General features: G+C 48.8%; 1 protein-coding gene across 2 annotated transcripts in view; it reads right to left on the bottom strand.

The window, feature by feature from the left end:
- The window catches only part of PLEKHM1 (pleckstrin homology and RUN domain containing M1), a 47,559-nt gene extending 25,032 nt beyond the window's left edge, over window positions 1-22,527 (bottom strand). The window contains exons 1-5 of one of the 2 annotated variants that reach the window (XM_028157053.2): window positions 22,419-22,527; window positions 19,105-19,482; window positions 13,471-13,559; window positions 9,290-9,537; window positions 7,124-7,750 (exon numbers count right to left, since the gene is read on the bottom strand). In XM_028157053.2, coding sequence (XP_028012854.2) covers window positions 7,124-7,750; window positions 9,290-9,537; window positions 13,471-13,518 — 923 coding nt within the window. In that variant the 5' untranslated portion in view covers window positions 13,519-13,559; window positions 19,105-19,482; window positions 22,419-22,527. Of the gene's footprint in view, window positions 1-7,123; window positions 7,751-9,289; window positions 9,538-13,470; window positions 13,560-19,104; window positions 19,483-20,454; window positions 20,486-22,418 lie in introns of those variants that run through there. The other variant, XM_054709191.1, reaches the window with a different exon arrangement.
- Window positions 22,528-22,781: the final 254 nt, after the last annotated feature.

Here is a 22,781-nt window from a genome sequence, read left to right on the forward strand (position 1 = left end):
CCCACTGCTCTCCTTCGACCACAAGCCTCCTCCTCTGACACTCATCATCTCCCTTTCCCTGCAGCTGGCAAGTGAGTTGTGGAGCCCAGGATCCAAGGGGAAAAGCTCACACAGCAGAGAAAAGGACTTGATGTGAACGGGAACTGGTTGCCTTTACCTGCTGCACAGGCTCCCTGTAGAGTTTGCCCGGCCAAACAAACGGCTGTGTAGGCAGTCATTTCCCAAAGCCGACTGTGGCACAGCCCCGTGAACAGAGCGTCTCAGAGCGGGGCTCCCCACCGGCACCGAGGCACCAGGACTCCAGCCCCCGGGACATGGACTTAGCTGAAGTGAGGACCCACCTTGTTCCTGGAACAGTATCTGGGAAGCAGGGTTGGGGTGAGGTGCAAGGGCTGGTCCACCTCAGAGCTGGACTGGCTGTGGAGTCAGAGAAGGCTCCCGTTCCCAGAAATTGCTGCTGGGGTCAGTGTATACAAGGTGTGCATACAAGTATACATGAGGTGTGCTCCTGCTCACTCCTCCCAACAGAACTGGCTCTTCCTGCCCCTAAATGGTGCTTTCGGGGCCAGAGGGAGCCAGTGTTACTGCCTTTGTGTATACACACACATACAAACGCACACATGCACGCAAAAACATACTTCTGGGCCTTCTGGAATGTGCACTGGCTAGTGGCTGCTCCGTCCTCCCTCTCCTGAGGTTTCTGGGAATCTGAGTTCCATTTCTGAAGTAAGTCTATTTGCTGGCTCCTCTTCTGCTGAGGAACCCAGTTGAGTCCGTCGTGGATAAATGCAGGTTCAGATGACAATAAAGCTGTCTGGAGCCCAAGAGATTGCACACATCTGCCCTAATGGCTTAAACTGGGTCTAGAAGACACATCAAACTCTCCTTCATGTGGGATTATGGAAACTAAGATTTTAGAACTCAAGTTTTTACCTTCTGGCTGAACTCTGCTCTTATCTACACAACACCATCTTAATCCAGAACAACAATTCAAGACATTCTAGTCAAGACTAGGTGACCAACCCATACATTCATGGGCAATTGACTTTCAACATAGGCGCCAAGACATTTTAATGGGGAAATAATAGTCTTTTCAACAAATGATGCTGGGGTAAGTGAATAGTTCCATGCAGAAGAATTAAGTTGGACTCCTATCACACCATGTTAAAAAATTAACTCAAAATGGACCAAAGACCTAAAGGTAAGAGCAAAAACCATAAAACTCTTAGAAGGAGACAGGTATAAATCTTCATATCTTTGGGTTAGGCAATGGTTTCTTAGCTATGACATCTACTGCATAAGCAGCCAATAAAAAAAATAGATAAATTGGACTTCATAAAAATAAAAACTTTTGTGCTTCCAAAGAATACTACCAAGAAAGTGAAAAGACAACCCAGAGACTAGGAAAAATATTTGCATATTTTATATGCAGATACTATCATATTTCTGATAAAGCTCTAGTATCCTGAATATATAGCATGACTCATTAAACAAAAAGGTGACCTATCAGAGAAAGGTGTAAATGTGCTGTAGAATAGTGATGGAAGACGCAGGTGGGTGCTGGTTCCCGCTCTATGGCCTCACTCTAAAAACAGAGTTAAAAGTCCAGGAGTGCAACCTGCAGGCAACAGGGATTGCTGAGTTCTGGAAGCAAAGGGCTAGTCTCCACTGGCAAAGGAGGAAGGAACATTTGCTGACCAGTTGTATGTGTCCAAACCACTGTGACAGACTGGGCCACATTATGAAATGAACTAGGGAGACAGATTTTAGGATATGTTTTCCCATTGATTTTTAAAAAATATATTTTTATTGATTTCGGAGAGGAAGGGAAGAGAGAGATAGAAACATCAATGATGACAAAGAATCATTGATTGCCTGCCTCCTGCATGCCCCCTACTGGGGATCGAGTCTGCAACCCGGGCATGTGCCCTTGACCGGAATTGAAACTGGGACTCTTCAGTCTGCAGGCCAATGCTCTATCCACTGACCCAAACCAGCCAGGGCCCCATTGATTTTTAGAGAGTGGAAGGGAGCGGGAGAGAGAGAAACATCACAGTGAGAGAGAGACATTGATTTTTCCTCCTGAACATGCCCCAACTGGGCCTGAGATCAAGCCTGCAACTGAGGTACGTGCCCTTGGCCAGGAATCGAACCCAGGACCCTTCTGTCCGCAGGCCGACACTTTATCTACTGAGCCAAACCAGCTAGGCAAGGGGGACAGATTTTTATATCCCCTGTGAAGTCCCAGCTCTTCATGGGCTCCTGGGAGGTAGAGTAGTGAGTGATTGATTGTGCAATAAATTAGAGCTTCCACCAAACCAAAACCAAGGTCAAGGTGAAATCAAGTTCACAGAGCCTCATCAGAATCAGTTCTGGTCTCAGGATCCAATGAGAATAAGAGATAGATACCTCAACTGGAAAAAGTGCAAGAATGAGATTTTGAAGAAAAGGCAAAAGAAAGAAAACTTTGAATAAAATGCAACATACAAATGAAACAGCCCTGTCCGGGTAGGTCAGTTGTTGCTTAAAGCATTGTCCTGATATACCAAGTCTGTGGGTTCAATCCCCAGTCAGGGCACATAAAAGAATCAACCAATGAATGCATAAATAAGTGGAACAACAAAATCGATGGTTCTATTGCTTTCTCTCTCTAGAAAAAGAAAGAAAGAAAGAAAGAAAAAAAAGAACTGAAATTGCTAGTGTTCTCACTTCTCTCCGGTTCAGGGCCGTGGTGATCAAAAACGTCTGTTTAAAAAATTTCTTTGCACATTCACTTAAAAAACAATCTTAAAAAAGCACATGTATTATCTGCACATGCATCTATGTGCGTATGTGTGAAATAAATAAAAAGCATGGCGTGGAGATTCTGATGGCCACCTGGGAAAGAAGCCCAGCCAATGGTCTGAGCCTGTGGTTTCTGCACAGAGATGAGCCGCATGGTCTACGGATCATTTCCCACACGGGAAGACCTCCTGATGACAGCTGACAAATGTTACTAACCAGCTATTCACAGCAGTGCGTATAGAGACAAGCAGAACTCAGGTCATCAGTTCTCAGGATACTTAGCAGTAAATGACAGTAACACCACCTACTGGGCACTCACCGTGTGTCAGGCACCACTCGAAGCACTATCCTAACTCATTTCATCTTCCTGGCATCCCTCTGAAACATTCTTATCGCCATTTTACAGATGAGGACGTGAATGTCAGAAAGACTGAGTAGCTTGCCCAAGGTCAAAAAGCTGGTTAAGGAAGACTCAGGTCTGGCTTCCGAGTCCACATTTTCAACCACTAGAATGTACCCAGGCTTCTCTGTGCTAATTATAATTCACACTCAAAAAACACAAAAGAAGCAAGCTGTAATGTGGTTTCCGTGAAATATTATATGAATACATTTCATTGTGAACGTTAATGTTTTGTACTTTTCTTTGTTTAATTTGTATGGTTTTTTTTTTATTTATTGTTTTTATTGATTTCAGAGAGAGGACGAGAGAGAAACATCGATCGGTTGCCTCCCACACGCACCCCAATCAGGGACTAAATCCTCTTTAACGTGGGCATGTGCCTTGACCCGGAATCGAACTGGCAACTTTTTGGTGCACAAGATGCCGCTCAACTAACTGAGCCACTCTGGCTGGGCTATTTGTAGATGTTCTGATTGTACAACTTTAAGAGGTATATAAGCACAAGGTATTTACACGTAATTTTTAAGTTACTTTAAGTAATATAATAAAAATAGCTTAAGTGGCCGAAACCGGTTTGGTTCAATGGATAGAGCGTTGGGCTGCGGACAGAAAGGTCCCAGGTTTGATTCCGGTCAAGGGCGTGTACATTGGCTGCGGGCACATCCCTGGTGGGGGTGTGCAGGAGGCAGCCGATGATTCTCTCTCATCAATGTTTCTAGCTCTCTATCTCCCTTCCTCTCTGTAAAAAATCAATAAAATATATTTAAAAAAAAAAAGAAATTGCTTAAGTGAACTCTCAACTGTTGGTGAGACTCTTGACCCTTAAAACACTCCAAGAAATGCTAGGGTCTGTGGATGCTCAAAGACTCCAGCCCAGCTCTCAGAAGGCTGCATATGTGTTTGCACATCTGTGTGTGTAGCGTACGCTGGTTCCTCACACTAGTGTTGGTCTGTTCATCCTGACCCTCTCCCCTGAGTTAGTTCCCCATAATAACCACACAGGGTGGATGGCCACTGGCTCAATGACCTTAAGCTGGAATTTTCCAATCACAAGATTCATGAAAGATAAAGAAAAGACACGTGACTAAGAGAAGGCTGGCTGGTCTGTGGGAGGAGGGAGAGGCAACAAATGACTGAGACATGTGAATGAGCCTACGTCATGCCACAGGCCCAGCCGTGTTGGGGCAGGGCCTGCTCCTTTCCAACATGTTCAGCGAAAGCCTTCCGTTTGACATTTGAAAATTCTATCTCACACACTCAGTGCTCAGAAGCTCTTTCTGGTGCCTACCAGACATTCTTATGTGTGCAACTCACTAACAGGCATCTGATCTGATCCTCAACCAGCCCTCTGAGGCGACCTCCATTTTATTTTTTTTAATATATTTTTATTGATTTTAAGAGAGGAAAGGAGAGGGAGAGAGAGATATATAGAAACATCAATGATGAGAGAGAATCATTGATTTGGCTGCCTCCTGCACGCACCTCCCTTCCCCCCAGTGGGAATGGAGCCCACAACCCGGGCATGTGCCCTTGACCAGAATCGAACCTGGGACCCTTACAGTCCGCAGGCCGACGCTCTATCCACTGAGCCAAACCAGCTAGGGCCGCGATCTCCATTTTAAAGATGAAAAAACAGAACCTCAAAAAAAAGCCAGCAACTTGCCTGACATTACTGGGCTTGTAAGTGGTAGAACAGGGCTTGAAATGAGATCTGCTCCACGCCGGTCCGTACCACCAGCCCAAACTGGTACAATTCCCACACCAGGTGGTATCCCTGGAAAGACCTGAACCAAAGGTGGGAGGTGGCAGGGACAGCAGGAGTGAAAAAGAAGGTCCTAAACACAGGCTGATGGAACATGGATCCAACTGAAGAAAATGGTTAATAAAAAGGTTACCATTTGTTACCTATTAGATGAGCAAACATCCAAAAGTTTGATAATACCTTCTGTTGATAAGGCTAACAGAGTATAACTAGGCGATATCCAGGAGATGACAAATTCATCTATCCTTTGACTCAGCAATTTTGCTTCTGGGAATTTACTGAGCAGAGATAACTGCAGAGAAATAAAAAACTACACACGCAAGGTTACTTATAAAACACTGAATTCCGATGACCACTACATATAGGGCTTATTAAATAAACTGAGGTACTTTCAGACAATGAAAAAATATGCCAGAGGGGAAATAAAAAGAAACTCTGATATGAAAAGATCTCCTCCAAAACAAGGTGTATAACAGTGCATTTATACTAGCTTTTGTGGAAAGAGGTGGGAGAAGAAGAAATACAATTTTAAAATCTGCATATGCATATTTGTTATAGATGTATTTAGAAACACTGGAAGACTAAGCAAGAAAATAATTATGGTTATAGGGGTGGGAAACAGTTTTTAGGGTTTTTTTAACCATAAAAATAGACTATTATTCAAAAATTAATGTTAAGAAGCCTGAATGAAGAAGGCTCTGCTCTGGCCAGTGTGGCTCAGTTGGTTGAGCACTGTCCCATGCATCAAGAGGTCAAAGGTTCAATTCCCAGTCAGGACACATGCCCGGGTTGCAAGCTTGAACCCCACTAGGCGGCATGCAAGAAGAAGCTGATGGATGTTTCTCGTTGATGTTTCTCTCTCCCTCTCCCTTCCTCTCTCTAAAATAAATAAAAACAGCATGGCTGGTGTGGTTCAGTGGTTGTGTGTTTACCTATGAACCAGGAGGTCATGGTTCAATTCCCGGTCAGCGTACATGCCGGGGTTGTGGGCTCGATCCCCAGTAGGGGCATGCAGCGGGCAACCAATCAATGATTCACCCTCATCATTGATATTTCTGTCACTCTCTCCCTCTCCCTACCTCTCTGAAATAAAGAAAAATACTTTTTAAATAAAATCAATAAAAACACATTAAAAAAAAGAAGGCTCTGCCCAGGTTCCCTTCTCCAGCCAATGTTGTCGCTCCGCGGATTCCTTTTCCACACCTGGGCTTGGCCCCATTTGTCCACCACCTCCTCCAGGCAGCATTCAGGTTTGTATCCTCTGGGAGGTCTTCTGGGAGGTCACCGAAGACCATCCTTTTGCATCATGCTTTACTGTATTTTTCAGAAGTTGTAAATATAGCCTTGAACTATTAGTTTCCTTCTCTCTAGATGGTGTGAAATATTGTTGTCTTCTCTGAGTACCAGAGAGATGAAATAACTTGTCAAAGGTCGCCCAGGAGCAGCACAATTCACCATAGCTAAGATTTGGAAACAGCCCAAGTGCCCATCAGCAGATGAGTGGATTAAAAAGCTGTGGTACATCCACACAATGGAATACTACGCTGCGGTAAAAAAGAAGGAATTCTTACCATTTGCAACAGCATGGATGGAACTGGAGAGCATTATGCTAAGTGAAATAAGCCAGGCAGAGAAAGATAAGTATCACATGATCTCACTCATTTTTGGAATATAATGAACAACATAAACTGATGAACAAAAAAACAGATCCAGAGACAGAGAAGCATCGATCAGACCGTCAAACCTCAGCGGGAAGGTAGGGGAGGACAGGGGTAAGGGGAAGAGATCAACCAAAGGACTTGTATGCATGCATATAAGCCTAACCAATGGACACAGACACCAGGGGGGTGAGGGGGCAATAGGGGGGTAAGGACACATATGTAATACCTTAATCAATAAAGGGTGGGAGGGGAAGGTCGCCCAGGACAGAGCTGGATTGAACCAGCTCTGAGCCCTGTCTAAATCCAATTCCTCACTGCCCCCATTTTGCCTCCAGTTACAGCTCCCAGCAACCTGTCCCTGAGGAAGAGATGTTCCCTTTGCCTTTCCTTATGCCCTAACAGAGTTCAGTGTGCGGTGACAGGCAATCACATGCTATAGGAAGGGAGGGAAGGAGGAAGGGAAAGAGGAAGAGAAGAAGGAAGGAAGCAGAAAGAGAGGGAAGGAGTGGTACTCACTCGTGCAGAGACGGGTCTGAATCATCGGCATTGGCTGTCCCCAGGTCCGAGTCGTAGGACATGGGCTCCTCGGAGTGATCTGGACTCTTGGAGCCATTCTCCGGGAGTAGGAGGCTATCGGAGTTGAGGCTGCAGGACAGCTGGGACGAACTGGCCGTGTCCAGGCTGAGGGAGGAGGCAGTGAGCTGCCTGTGCCGCTGGATCTTATGGCCCGAGTGCTGGACTTCGATGTCCTCTGAGCCTGAGGAGTGGGAGATGGAATCCAGAGACTCCTTCCGCTGTAGTTCTGTCCCCGAGGTAGTGACAGGGTCGAGCTCAGAGAATGGGCAAAGCCCAGAGAGGGCCAGCGGGGTGAGCGTCCACTCGTTCAGGATGGAGGACTTGTAGGAGAGCTCGAAGGACAAGGATGTGAGTCCCTGCAGGAAGCTGAGGAGGAACTCGCTCTCCTCGGGGTCTCGGAGCAGGGCGGAGGGCTGGTAGTACTCGCACAGGCGGGCCGGCTCCTGCAGCAGCAGCTTCAGGTAGCACTCCATCAGGCCGTCGTTGAGGGCCAGCCGCAGCCAGGCCCGGCAGCGGCCCACGTCCGTGCTGACGAAGGCCAGGTGCTCCACGTCCGAGATGGTGTGCCTGGGAAGGGCGAGGACAGGATGATGTCCAGAAATGACTGAATCATGGAGACGCCATTGTATCCACTGGTTGGCAAGAGCCAGTACTGAGGACACAGGGGAGAGACACGGTCCCTGTCCTCCGTCCAGGTAACTAGCTTTCAGGGGCACACCTGCTGTTAGAAGAGCCGTGGCGGGAACTGGGTGATCATGTTCGGGTTGGAGTGAAAATAATGCCATAGAATGGGCAGCTTCTGAGCTGGGCCTTGTGGGATTTCAAGAGGGAAAGCTAGGAGGCCCTCGTAGGCACATGAAACTAACAGAAGGCAAGGCACGAAGGGTAGGAAAGCCACAGACCTGTAACAGGAGTGGGGAGCACTGGCATCTCAATGTGGGGAGGAGTGGGGGATTTGGTGGCAGAGCTGGGTAATGCAGGTTTTTGAGAATCAAACTGGTGAGGCAGAGTGGGGCAACGGTCCCCATACTTGGCTGTGCCCCAGAATCACCTGGGAACTTGGTCAGGATACGGATTCTGGGGCCCCCACCGAGGGAACCAGGCTCCAGGCTAGCATTTGGGAGCCTGTGGGCTATAGGTGTTTGCATAGGAAGGTGACTTGACCTCAGCTACGCAGACTTTAGGGTGGGTTGCTCTGGATAAGATCAGACCCGGGTATACCAAGCTCAGTTCCTGAACTGCCTCGATCTGATTAAATGCCCGCCTCTGACTACCACAGTCCCCTGCTCGTGTCCCCTGCATAGGAGGACAGACCGTGCTCTATAGGCCGCGGTGATTGGCTCCGGTTTGCTTAAGCTCAGTAAACGTCAAGAAAGGACAGAATGAGATAAGGGGGACAATTAGAAAGCCACTGCCACCAGGAGTGCGGTAAGAACCTGAGACAGGGCAGTGGCAGTGGGCATGGGAAGGAAGACTAGAGACTGACAAAGCACTGAAGGTGGCCTTTAATAGCCCTTAGAGGCACAGAGCCAGCTGCTTGCTCCAAAGCCCAGGCACTTAGGGGCAGGGCCACAAAGACAAGTGTCTCAGAGCGAATATTCAGATGCTCTACTGGATTCCACTCTTTTACAAAAAACTCCCTATACCATGTTATATACTACGCTATACTTAGTGTGCTAAGTATTTACTCATAACATGGTATAGGGAGTATTTACTGAAGTATGAGTAAATACTTCACAGGAGGTTGCTAACCTCGCCTTAGTTCAAGCATTCTAAGGCGAGGTTAGCAACCTCCTGTGAAGGGCCAGGTAGTAAAGATTTTAGGCTTTGCAGGCCACACCACCTCTGATGCAGCCACCGAACTCTGCCAGGATGTGGCCAAAAGACGGCGCCTGCTGGGGGTGACCAGCCCAGGGGCTCGAAGCAGTGCCAGGCTGCTGCCCGAGGAAGGAGGGGCTAATGAGGCTTGGTCTGACAATATCCCCTACCTCAGCCACCCATGCTCTAGACACATGAGCGCCTGCTGCTTTCCCGCAAAGCTGAAGAGCCCCATGTCCCACCCTCCAAAGCTCCCTCCCAATGCAAAACCCCCCGGGCTGCTCTCACTTGTGGGTGATGGCCTTCAGGAGGGGCCAGAAGACAGGCTGAGGCAGCGGCTTCTGGTAGGCACTCTTCTTCCTTTTCCCCCCGGCCTCCGCTCGGATGTGCTTGGCGTGCAGGCCGTGGATAAACACGGCCTCCAGGGCGCTGCACAGGGTGTTGGCATCTCCGTCTTCACTGGTGACCACTGTGTCCGAGGATGCATACTGCTTCTGCAATGCCTTCATGGATCCCACTAGCTTCTTCTTGATGACCTAGGCGGGGTCAGACGTAACACAGGCCTTCAGAATATCCCATGGTGACCCGTGGAATATAACTCTGCCTGTCACAAAATACATGCACAACTGCACACGCACACACCTGTATGTATGTATTTGTATGTGCCTTCTGCAAAACTAGCACATGCTAATTATAGAAAATAAAGATAAAGCATACAGAAGAAAAGAAAAATCACACACACCATCCAGAGATACTATTATTTTTTGCAAAGATATTTGTGTATCTATTTCTTTTACAGAATAGTTTGATTTTTAGAGACAGAGGAAGAGAGAGAAAAACATCGATGTGAGAGTGCAACATCAATCAGCTGCCTCCAGCATGCCCCCTACCAGGGATCGAGCCCAAAACCCAGGCACGTGCCCTTGACCGGGAATTGAACCGGCAACCTCCTGATGCATGGGATGACCCCAAACAACTGAGCCACACTGGCCAGGGCTCTTTTTTGTTTTTTAAACCAAGTGTCAATAAACTGATAGCCATATAAACCTTACGTTTAAGTAGTGGCTCCACCATTAGTAATGGCGATGGGACTTGGGTAAATCCATCTAGGACCGAGGTGAGGTGTTCCACCTTAGTTACGTGACCAAGATTCCAGACAGAATCAAGAAGCTAAGATGCAACAAATGCTGCTTTAGAACAATAAAAAGACCAGCAAACAGGAGTATGGTCTACATTCAGAAAAATCAGGTTTAGTCTCAGCTGTCAGTCACCAGCTGGAGCACCTCAGACATTTCACCTAACCTCTCTAAGCCTCACTTTCCTCACCTCTTAAATGGAAAGAATACTTCCTGATCTGCAGCATGGAGGGATTCCTCTTTTCACTCAACCTTGTGTCCTTAATAAATGTTTGTTAAATGAATAAATTACAAAATATATAAGTCTTCTGGAAATACAGAGTAAAGAGAGTTCTGCCAAAATAGAAGTATGTCAAAATTATCCAAGTAGCCTGGCCAGCATGGCTCAGTGGTTGGGCCTTAACCTATGAACTAGGAGGTCATGGCTCGATTTCCGGTCAAGGGCACATGCCTGGGTTGCGGCAGCTCAATCCCCAGTGTGGGGCACGCAGGAGGCAGCCAATCAATGATTTCCTCCCATCATTGATGTTTCTATCTCTCTCCATCTCCCTTCCTCTCTAAAATCAATAAATATATATGTATATATATTTTAAAATTACCCAATTATTTGGAAAAGGACTGGAAGGAATTGCAAAAAAACTGGTTTGAATCGTTAGGTGGTAGGATTCTGGGTAAATATTATATTGTTAGTTAAATGTTCCTTTTTTATAACAACTTTCATGAGACATAATTTACATAGCATAAAATACTCTCATTTAAAGTATACAGTTCAATGGTTTTTAGTATTCACAGAATTGTGCAACCATGGCCACCCTCTAATTTTAGAACACTGTCATTGCCCTAAAAGGAAATACTGTACCCACTGGCAGTCACTCCCTATTCCTTTCCCCCAAACCTTGGCAACCACTGATCTACTTTCTGTCTCTATGGCTTTGCCTGTTCTGGACATTTCCTATAAATGGATCATACAATAGGCAGCCTTGGGTGTCTGGCTTTTTTCACTTTAGCATGTTTTCTTTCATTTTAGCTTCTTTTCCTCTATGTGGTAGCATTCTTCATGCATCAGTACTTCATTCATTTGTATCCAAATAATATTCCATTGCATGGATATACCACATTTTATTTATCCATTCATAGATTAGTAGACATTTGGGTTGTTCCCACCTTTTGGCTACAACGCTGCTATTGTGGACGAAAGGGGCCACATGCTAACCTGACAAGCTCAGGAAGGCCTGCATGGCAGACTTGCAAACTCTAAGACCTAAAGTAACCACAAAAGATGGTGAGAAATTAAAATAGTTATGGTGGGTAGTCACGTCCTAGGCCAATATCTTCCCTGACAAGGTCAATCTTTATTTTAACTGAGCTTATTGTCTTTTGGCATCTACAAAAACAGAGCATTGTAATGTCAGGGTAGCTTGTAACTTCCCTTTTTCCAGATCCCTCAGGGCACAACAAATGGCACCAGGGCAGAAACCAATTTCCTCATTGTTATTATTATCGAGTTAATTTAACTATCCTGTACCCACCTAAGTACTGTGTCTATCATTTTACTTTTTATCCAATCCCAAAGGTCCCCCCCACTTTTGCTTTCTCCCACCTCTCTAATCTATCACCAATGGATTTTATGTAACCCACCTACGTCTCTTCCTTTGATTGCAATGTATAAAAATAGATGAAAAACCGCCACTCTCTGGAGCATTATCACAATTCGTTGAGATTTTACTTCCCGGCAGTTGCCGACAGTTAGGCTCAAATAAACTCACAAAAATTCTTTACCAGGCTTGAATGTTTTTACATTAACACTATGAACATTCACCCGCAATGTTAGGGGCAAAAATAGAATATCGGGGATTAGCTATAATTATAAGAAATATTAATCATGCTCTATTAACCGTGATTGCCTTGATCTGATTAAAGAAAGGACATTCTACCCTGGCTGGGAGTTGTACGCCGCTGGGACCTGGGAGTCAACCTTGGAATCCCTTCCATTCTCATTCAAGAACTGTCTTATTATCATGGAAATATTAACAACCTCATCGCCCAAACAGTGGAGTCCTGCCCCAGCCCCCATTGCTTACTTCCCCTTGCCTGTAATTCCTACTTCCCCATGTAATCTTTGTCCCAGCCAATATAAGCAGCTGGCCTATGGAGGGGGAGGGTTGGAGAGCAGATTTTTGTGGGTGACCTGCTGCTCTCCCATACTACCCGCATTATTGGAATAAATGCTCATACATGATTCAACCCTGTCTCTACTTAATTGGCTCAAGTAGTGACAGGCAGCCCAGACCCACTGGTTGTCCAGTTTCAACAAGTTTTTGTGTAGACCTATGTCATATGTTTTCAATTCTCATGGGTATGTACGTAGAAGTGGAATTGCTGGGTCATATGGAGCACAATGTTTAACTTCTTGAGGAACTATCAATGTTTCCCACAATGGCTGCACCATTTTACATTCCCACTAGCAATGTAGGAGGGTTCCAATTTCTCCATGACCCCACCAACACTTATTATTGTTTGACATTTTGGTTGTAGCCATCGTAGGGAGTGTGAAGAACTATCTCATTATAGCTTCAATTTGCATTTATCTAATCTATAATAATATAAGCGTAATATGCTAATTAGACCAGACAGCCGAACGACCTTCCAATGTCCTTCCAGACGTCCTTCTGGAGGGCCGAGCCCCTTGCACGAATTTCGTGCATCAGGCCTCCAGTCCTTTATAATAAAACCCTAATATGCAAATCAACCGAATGGTGGAACAACAGGTCAATATGATGCACACTGACCACCAGGGGGCAGACGCTCAATGCAGGAGCTGCCCCCTGGTGGTTAGTATGCTCCCACAGGGGGAGCACTGCTCAGCCAAAAGCCGGGCTCATGGCTGGTGAGCGCAGCGGGAGCCTCTCCTGCCTCTGCTGCAGGCAGGCAGTAAGGAGTGAGGGGTCCCGGCTGCAAGAGGGTGCAGGCCGGGCTGGGGGCCTCCCCACTTCCCCTGCACAAATTTCGTGCACCGGGCCTCTAGTGTCTAATAATGGTGAGCATCTTTTCATGTACTTACTGGCCACTTACATATCTTCTTTGGAGAAATCCTTCATTTTCAGATAACCTTTATTAAATCCCAACTGTTTTCTGGTAAATTCTCATTTTATCACCAATAAGATGGTCTAGAAAGGGCAGGACTTCCTCAGAGCTTGCTTCTGCTTTAACTGTTTTCTCAGCCTGAGGCCTCTCTTTCCAGACAGTGTCCATACATTTCAAAGTCAGGAAAGCCAATGAAATGGCTGTTCCGTGCACTTCCTTCCCCACTCCTGATCCTCCCTTGTCACCTACCGCGATGGCATCCCGGGGGTCCACTCCATTCTCCACCACTGACAGCATTTCCACTCAGGCAGCGGCTCCCAGGGAAAACCACATGACACCTGTTGAGACAGATGGCGGCCAGGTGAGCAAGCTCCCAACTCGCCACCCCCAGACAATCCCTGGGCCCCCAAGCAGCCAGCAGGAGCTCAGCCCATTTTACTGCAACTGAAAGAAAGGCCTCTGAATACAAGACTAAAAAAATGAAAGTGGGTTTTAGGAAGGAAAAAGTCCGAGAGCCTGGATCTTGGGAGGGAAGGAGCCCTGTGTGCCAGGGATAGGCCTGCCCCACGGAGTGGGTGGAAAGCACCCTTACCTCCACACCAAACGCAGGGAATGAAAGGCTGATGGTTTGTATACAGAGCGGAGGGTGCAGGGGACGCTGCGGCTGTCTGAAAGAGCCCGCAGGGACCAGGAAGCAGGCCTCACAAGTCACAGTCAGGCCGGGGCCTTGCGTCCGGCCCCTCTGACGCCTGTCTCAGCCTGGTGTCTGCCGCACAGCAGTGAACAGTGCAAGTGAAGCTGTTGTAGGCAGTTAGACAGACAAACAGAGCAAGGACGATGGGCCAGGCACAGAAGGTCACCAGGGTGCAAAGTCCCCGGTGCCCAGCAATGGACAATCAACTGTAGGGTGGGACCTTGTCCCCAGGGTGACTTTTCCTCCCCTAGCATATCGCTGGTCCTGAGGCTTGGACCCCTGACCTTTCCTCCCTAGAGATAACATCCAGGCCTCGGTTGTATTTCAGCTCCAGGCCCAGATAAACATCACAACCAGCCATGGCTGACATCAGGACCAGCTGCTGCATTGAATAATGACCCCCTGCCCTGGTGCTGGCCAATCAATCCTGAATGGACACACCTGGAAGACTACTGAATGTTCTATTGAGATCTTCTCCTGGGACCTCCCCTAAAATCTCCACCCTTAAAACCCTTAGGATGGCCCTAACCGGTTTGGCTCAGTGGAAAGAGCGTTGGCCTGGGGACTGAAGGGTCCCAGGTTCAATTCCCATCAAGGGCATGTACCTTGGTTGCGGGCACATCCCCAGTAGGGGGTGTGCAGGAGGCAGCTGATCGATATTTCTCTCTCATCGATATTTCTAACTCTCCATCCCTCTCCCTTCCTCTAAAAAATCAAATATTAAAGAAAAACAAGACAACCTTAGGACGGAGGACCTAGCGCATTCTCCTTCCCAGGAGCACGCCCAGAGCCTTTCCCGTCCAACCCCACCCTCTTGGCAGGTTACCATTAGCTTCCTCACTCCCAAGCTCCAAGGCCCTTCCTTTACCTCCATAACTTGTTCCCTAAGCCCATTTCCTCCAGGAATCACTTTTTCTACCTCTGTAATTTACCCAATAAGTGTTCTCTTACAGTTTGGGTCTTGCTTTGAATTTTTTCCAAGTACCGAGTTTGCTGAACCCAGGTTTGATCTAACCCCACTGCTCCTACCACCGCCTACAGCAAAACAGCTTCAAAAGGGAAACTCTCATTACACATCTGCTTCTCCTTTGGGCTGCGAGAGTCAAGCCTGACTAGCACAGGGACTTGTGTAAAGGGGAACAACACGGGTTCTATGGACGGACAGGGCAACATGCTAACCTGACAAGCTCAGGGAAGGCCTGCGTGGGGCGGCCTTGCAAACTCAGAGACCTAAAGTAACCACAAAAGATAGTCTAAAATTAAAACTTTTTTAAAAGCAGTTTATGGAAGTAGTCACGTCTTCTCTGACAAAAGTCAACCTTTAACTGAGCCTGTCTATTGTCTTTTGCATCTACATCAGGCATGTCAAACTCATGGCTTGCAGGCAGTGAGTTTGACATGCTTGATCTACTAGTACGGTGGTCTGCAAACTGTGGCTGGTGAGCCACATGCGGCTCTTTGGCCCCTTGAGTGTGGCTCTTCCACAAGATACCACAGCCTGGGCGAGTCTATTTTGAAGAAGTGGCGTTAGAAGAAGTTTAAGTTTAAAAAATTTGGCTCTCAAAAGAAATTTCAATCGTTGTGCTGTTGATATTTGGTTCTGTTGACTAATGAGTTTGCCGACCACTACTAGTACATTAACATACCTTTGGAATATCAGGGTAACTTTTCATTTTACAGGCCCTCGGGGCACAACCAATGGATCAGATTAGAGATTACAAATCCTCTCCTTATTGTTATTTTTATCATGTTAATTGTTGACTAACTATCCTGTACCCACCTAAGTAAAAGATGTATCATTTACTTTTGATCCAATCCCAGATAAAGTTTTGCTTTCTCCTGCTTCCCTAATCTATCACCAGTAACCCACTTACATCTTCTCTTTTGACTGTAATCTATCTATATACATAAAAGCCTAAGTGACCATTTGACTATTTGACTGGTAGCTATGACACACACTGACCACCAGGGGGCAGACACTCTGACTGGTAGGTTAGCTTGTTGCTGGGGTCTGGCCAATTGGGACTGGGCGACACTGGCTGGACATGCCCTGGAGCCCTCCCACGGTCCCTCCCCAGCCCTGATTGTGTACCACTGGGGTCCCAGATTGCGAGAGGGTGCAGACCAGGCCGAGAGATCCCACCAGTGCACGAATCCATGCACCGGGCCTCTAGTGTATAAAATAAGGTGCAAAACTGCCATTCTCTGGAGCATTTTCTCAATCCCTTGAGAATGTGCTTCCTGGCAACTGTGGACAGTTTGGTTCAAATAAACTCACAAAAATTCTCTGTAGATTTGCATGTTTCTTATGTTGACAGTTCTAATCTCAATTTGCCATTAACCAGCTAGGCGCACTGGGGCACTGTATCAGCCTCTCAAATGGAGAATATGACTGTGGAAAGTGCCTAGGACAGGGCCTAATATGGACCATGGGCAAATGGTATCTATAATCCCAGTGGATGTGGCCACAGAGAATGCCACTGTGTAAATGAATACGCACACGTAGGTGGAATCAGTACACAGGAAAATCCCTCAGGCAGCTGGCTTCCTCCCAGGAGTAGTGACTGAGGGTGAAGTGGGGGTGGGGGTAGGGACTGTGTTCTTAGTCTGAGGGGGCTGCTGGGTGGCCTGGCCCCACCCCAGCCACTTGGAAAGGCCAGGACGAGGCAGGCACATTCACATCTAAACAAATCTCTAGTGAGCACACAGCTGAGCTTGAGGGGACACCAAAAATAAAAGGCGATTGCTGTCTCTGCTCCCCAAAACTCGTGGCTTAAAGAAGTTAATAAAACCAAGGCCTGCTAAATGAGTTTTAGACCCTTTAATATATTGCCTCATTCTATTTCTCATAACCACTCTAAGGAAGGCTCTTTTATTACCGCAATCTGGCTGATAAGAAATAGAGGCTGACCCAGGTCAAGGAAATTCCCAAGATCCCAGAGCTGATATGCAGACTACCCCACCCAGGACAATGCCAATACCAGCTCAAGGGAAACCTCCGACTCCTGAATGAGTGCAATCACCTCCCTTCTGGAAGAGGCCGGTGCGAGCTACGGCTAGGGGTTGGGGGGAGGGGGCAAGAGGAAAAAGGGAGCAATGGGGGACTGGGGGAAGGAAGGCTCCTCAGCTGGAGGCCCTGGTGGGAAAGGCTCAGATTCAATCCCTGGACTTGGCAGAGGGCAAACAGGACCCAGAGCCAACCTGGCTAAGGAAGGGCGTGCAGAGGGAGGGAGGTGTGCACGAGGAAGGCCCTGCAGAGCCCGCTCTAGTCAGGGTGCGACAGACCACCAGAAAGAACACTGGGCCCGGCTGCAGCCCTGTCTGCCTGCCTCACCCTTCACTCTGTTCCTGCTCACACCTACCCAGGATCCTCAGGGCCCTCCCAGGAGACCAGCTCCACACTGTGCCCACCAGGACGACTGGGAAACGGGCATGTGCTGTGGTGAGTCCCTCTGCAAACATGCCCGATCCTGGAGGCTGGGCTCCTTCTGGTGCAGCCCCGCAGGCCAAGGCCAGGTTCTCTGGCTCCAAGGCCCTGGGCTCCATCTAACCCCTTTCAGCAATTCCCGTGGCCCAAGGCCTTCCCTCAGGCCTGCCTTCTACACAGAGCCAGGAGATCCAAAACTAACCTTCCCTCAGCCAGCCACAGGCCAGGCCCTTCAGGTCTCAGACCTCAACAATCTGAATCAGAGCCTGGGCCCATTAAGACCTCATTAACTAATTAATTGAAAATAAGAGCGTACTCATTGGAGGGAGGGACGCTTATCAACAGTGGATGCTCTGGCCAAGCAGAGGCCTCCTAAAAAACCAAGGAGCCCTGCCGGCATGGCTCAGTGGGTTAGAGCATCATCCCAATACGCCAAGGTTTTGTTGGGTTTGATCCCTGGTCAGGTCACATACAAGAATTAACCAATGAATGCATGAATAAGTGGAACAACAAACCAGTGTTTCTCTCTCTCCCCCGCCCTCTCTCTCTCTCTCAAATCAATAATTAAAAACAAAAACAGCCCTGACTGGTTTGGCTCAGTGGATACAGCATCAGCCTGCGGACTGAAGGGTCCTGGGTTTGATTCCGGTCAAGGGCACATGCCTAGGTTGGGGGTTCGATCCCCAGTAGGGGGCGTGCAGGAGGTAGCTCATTAATTATTCTCTCACATCGTTGATGTTTCTCTCTCTCTCCCTGTCCCTTCCTCTCTGAAACCAATAAAAAAAATATTAAAAAAACAAAAACAAAGTAAACTGACACTAAGAAGTCAGAGCAGGGTCAAATAAGAGACAAGTAACTGTTGCCTAAAACAAAGTGTCAGAAAAGCCACAAAATGACATCAGCATAGAAGAATCCAGGAGAAAAGCCACGGCACAATGCACAACACAGAACTGGGACTGTGGGGTTCGGGCCACAATTTAGGGCACACCGTTCATCGCAGGAAGGCGAAGAACCCTGCCCACGGTGTGCGTTCCCTATGCTTCGCAGGGGCAGGACACGGGCTGAGGCAGGAATCAGACAGCCTCTGACCGAGAACTTGGTGGACCCAGAGCAGCACTTGGGGTCTCTTCCTGCTGAGTCAGCGCTGCATCACCCTCCCGGGGGCCCAGCCCGTCTCTGGGACTTGTTTCACTCCCTGTCCTCAGAACACCCCTCACTGACACCAAGAACCCAAGCAAAGGGAGGTGTGGCTCCAAGGAGACCGAGGCTGAAGGGCGAACGGAGGGACCCTGAGCAGCACTACCTGCAGCTTTCTTCCAACAGCACAGCGGCGTTTAGCAGAAAAGGTGACTTTCTGACTTTTAGGAAACTCCAAGCCCTGCTAAGTCTACCTCTCCCCATAAGTACCAATTCACCCCGACATAGCTCTTCAAACTTCTCTAACCTCATTTAACTCCACAACAGACCAAACTGCCTCAGGTCTTTGATTCAAAGAGTTTCAGGCAAACTTATTACTTACAGAGCCTTAAGAGGCACTCAGAAACTCCATTTATCAAATAAGACTTAAACACAATCTTGCTGAAATCGAGGCAGCCAAATTTCCGAGCTGTCCTTTCTGAAATGTTCTAACACGCAGTTAGGAAAGAATTGTTCTGGTTGTTTCTCTTCATTATGCCGCCTAGCCCTCTCAGTATGTGCAATTTCACTTCCTCCAGAAACCAAGGAAGAAAGAAGAGAGAAAAACGGCTTACACGAGACTTACATCAAGAGAAGAAATGGGTGACCGGCTTCACCACTTTAAAACACTCCATCTGAGTAAACAGCAACCTCCTCTCCTTAGAGACTTCTCAGGCATTCCCAGCAGCCTCCACTCTGTGGCCTGAATCCAATCCTGTACCTGGCTGTTCGGAACAACAGCCTGGCGTTTAAGTCATCCAGCTCCTACAGCACCAACTGATGAGTCATGGTTTTCAGTCGGAAAAGAATGACAAAGTTATCGTCTGATTCAGAAAGGCAGCTGATCTTTCAGCCTTGTGAGCGATGAATGAGTAAACAGCATCTCCTTCCACCTGAAGAAAATTGGATTTCTGGTCCAGCTGGAGGGCGAGAAACTTCTAGCTTGTGATTTCCAGAACAAGGGCTAGTGGGTGAGGCCAGAAATGTGAAGTCAGTTAACACTGGCTATCTTTTTTCCTCCCTCTTTGTTTCCATCCATTAACAACCATTCCCCCCTCCCACCCCATATTCTTGTCCAGTACCCCTAGGATTCTAGCAAGGGCCAAACTCTGAACGAATAAAAACAGGTACTTTGCCCAGTTCACTCACCATTACATTTCTAGTGCCTAGAACAGTGCATGGCACACAGTAGGGCTCAGAAAATACTTGCTGAGTCAACTGATGAATAAAATAAAAGTAAGGCTCAGGGGTGGGTACCTCCCTATCATCGACTGTGGAGAATTGAAGCATACAACTCTTCAGAGGTGGGAACTCCTTCCATTAGACCAGTGGTCGGCAAACTCATTAGTCAACAGAGCCAAATATCAACGGTACAACGATTGGAATTTCTTTTGAGAGCCAAATTTTTTAAACTTAAACTATATAAGTAGGTACATTGTTATTAACTTAATTAGGGTACTCGTAAGCTGGCCTTCGGTAAAAACTCAAGAGGTCAAAGAGCCGCATGTGGCTCGAGAGCCGCGGTTTGCCGACCACTGCATTAGACCAAGCTACCAACAGGCTGAAAACCATTCTGATCTATCACACCTTAACGGGGAGATATTGGAGGTAGAAGGGCATTCAATTTTCAAAGGAACAAGACTATAAATGGCAAGGGAAGACAATGATTCTGTTTGGGGCCCTTGAAAATTGCTGTCAACTGGCCAATCCTATGAAACCAGGTCACCAGAATTTGGAGGGAACGTGCACTCAAAAGCCCAGATTGTATGGGCTGAGCATGGGGCCTGGGCCCCAGGAATGTCCTTCTGAGACAACTAAGCTGTGTTCATAGGTAACCAAGGGGCCAAAAGTCAATGATGCAACCCCTGCAAAAAGAGGAAGCGATTCAACAGCCTCCATGCCCACCGTGGCCTCAGCCTAACCAGGACCCACTCACCTACACTCTTTACAACATGTAACATCACCTCTGGCTCCCAGTGTTCCCAGTGTTCAGTGTGGGGACTGATCTGTTCTCAGATCTAGCCAGGAGGAGCACTCTGTGAGGGTCCTTTCTGGGTGCTAGGACAACACACATGGACATGGTTCTGTAACCACAGCCAATCCTGCACAGTGGTACTTTCTAAGTTTCTTCAAGGCCGGAACACCAGCCAAAAGGAAGTGATGGCTTCTGTTGTCCCAGACTGAGCTGGATGGGTGGCCATTCCTCACCTACCAGGCATTTGAAAGATACCTACCATTCCAGGGGCCAGCACAAATTCCTATATAATAAAGAGGTGATATGCAAATTGACCATCTCCAACACACAAGATGGCCACCCCCATGTGGTCAAAGATGGCTGCCCCCATGTGGACACAAGATGGCCGCCACAAGATGGCCAGCAGGGGAGGGCAGTTGTGGGCAATCAGGACAGCAGGGGAGGGCAGTTGGGAGGGACCAGGCCTGCAAGGGAGGGCAGTTGTGGGCGATCAGGACAGCAGGGGAGGGCAGTTAGGGGCGACCAGGCTGGCAAGGGAGGGCAGTTGGGGGTGTCCAGGCCAGCAGGGGAGGGCACTTAGGGGCAAGTGGGCTGGCAGGGGAGCAGTTAGGCATCGATTAGGCTGGCAGGGGAGTGGTTAGGGGGTGATCAGGCTGGCAGGCAGAAGCAGTTAGGGGCAATCAGGCAGGCAGGCAGGCAGGCGAGTGGTTGGGAGCCAGCAATCCTGGATTGTGAGAGGGATGTCCCAGATTGGAGAAGATGTAGGCTGGGCTGAGGGACACCCACCCCCCTCCACCCCCCCCCCCCTGCATGAATTTTGTGCTCCGGGCCTCTAGTAATTTAATAATCCCTGGGACAGATATAGGGGACCAGGTATCCAGAAAAAGCCACTGGCCGAAGTGGGTGTATCTCTACTCCTCCATACTTATTTACCATCTGAGGCCCTGCACGCACCAGGCAAGCTGTTTAGTCTCTAACTGCCCGGCTGTTAGACCGAACAAGCAACTAGATTTGGCTTTCGAGGGGCAGCTGGTGGGGCGGGCAGGACACTCTAAACTAAGATCTCAGATTGAATGGGCGGGGGGTTGGGTGAAGGAAAGAATGGGTGGAGGGTTGGGGTGAAGACAACAGAAGTGAAAGGAGATGGAGACCCCAGTTTAAATAAGATTGAGTGGGAGTGGTAGGAACTGAGGCAGCAAGAGTTGGGGGCGGTTTAGCAAAGACCTAGGGATGGCGGATGTCCTCAGGATGGCTGGAGATGGAAAGGAAGTATGACAGGCTAGGAAGTTAGGGGCTGAGTCTGTGCAGACAAGATACAGCCCTGGGACAGGACTGTGATCAGAGTTATCAAGAAGAAAGGGGTGAGCTCAGAGTTTACTTTGGTGGTGGGTCTCAAGGGAGCCTGGGCAGAGGTGGGTGTTTCGGGTGAGCAGGTCTTGGGAAGCTGAGCTGCCGGAGATTGGGATAAGAAAGCTGATCCAGAAAAAGGCAAACCAGAATGGTGGGTCTCAAGATTTGCGGGGAGCCATTAGGATTGCCAAAGGGGTTGGGGGGGTGGTGAGGATGACATGTGTCAGAGGGAGCCGGAGGAATGCAGCCGAGGTCGGGGTTGGAACTGGGCTAGAGTGGGGCCAAGGGTGAGACTGCATTTACGCAAGACCGGTGGTGAGGGGGTGGGGGTAAGGCTGGCGTCAGGTCCCGGTGGGAGAGGACAGAGGGGACCGGCCGCAGTGGCAGTGCGGGCCGAGGGCTAGGACCGGAGGAGGAGGCGGGGGGCACGGGGTTTGGGCTGGGAAGGGTGAGGGCTCTGAGGCAGGCAGGCTCAAGGCAACCAGGGGTTCGGGAACCCGTCGAGGGAGGGCCGCTGGCCCATCGCCCGTCCGCGTCTCGGCCCGCCGCCCTCCACGCCCCGACGCCTAACTCACCAAAGGAGGTGGGGAGCGGGCAGGGGGTACTCCCGGCCGCCGCAGCCGCAGAAGCTCGGACCCGAACCCGCGGCCTCCAGTTACTGACAACAGCAAGCTGCGCCCAGGGCGCCTGACGCCATCACGTCGGCTCGCTGTCCGCCCCGCCCCCGGCCCGCGGAGCCAATCGCGGAGCCCGGAGGAGAGGGGGCGGGGTGGGCGGGGCGGGGGGCGGGGCTGGCGCTCCGGGACGCCCCAGGTTCCCAGCCCCCGGGTGGTTCTAGGAGGCTCGCGATCGGTTCCCCGGCAGGTTCGGAGACCCGAGGCCGGACGGCGGGCCGAGCGCGCCCTCACTGCCCGCTCCCCGCAGGGTCTGGTCAGACT

The sequence above is a fragment of the Eptesicus fuscus genome, chromosome 20 (genome assembly GCF_027574615.1).
Source record: "Eptesicus fuscus isolate TK198812 chromosome 20, DD_ASM_mEF_20220401, whole genome shotgun sequence".
Taxonomy (NCBI): Eukaryota; Metazoa; Chordata; class Mammalia; order Chiroptera; family Vespertilionidae; genus Eptesicus; species Eptesicus fuscus.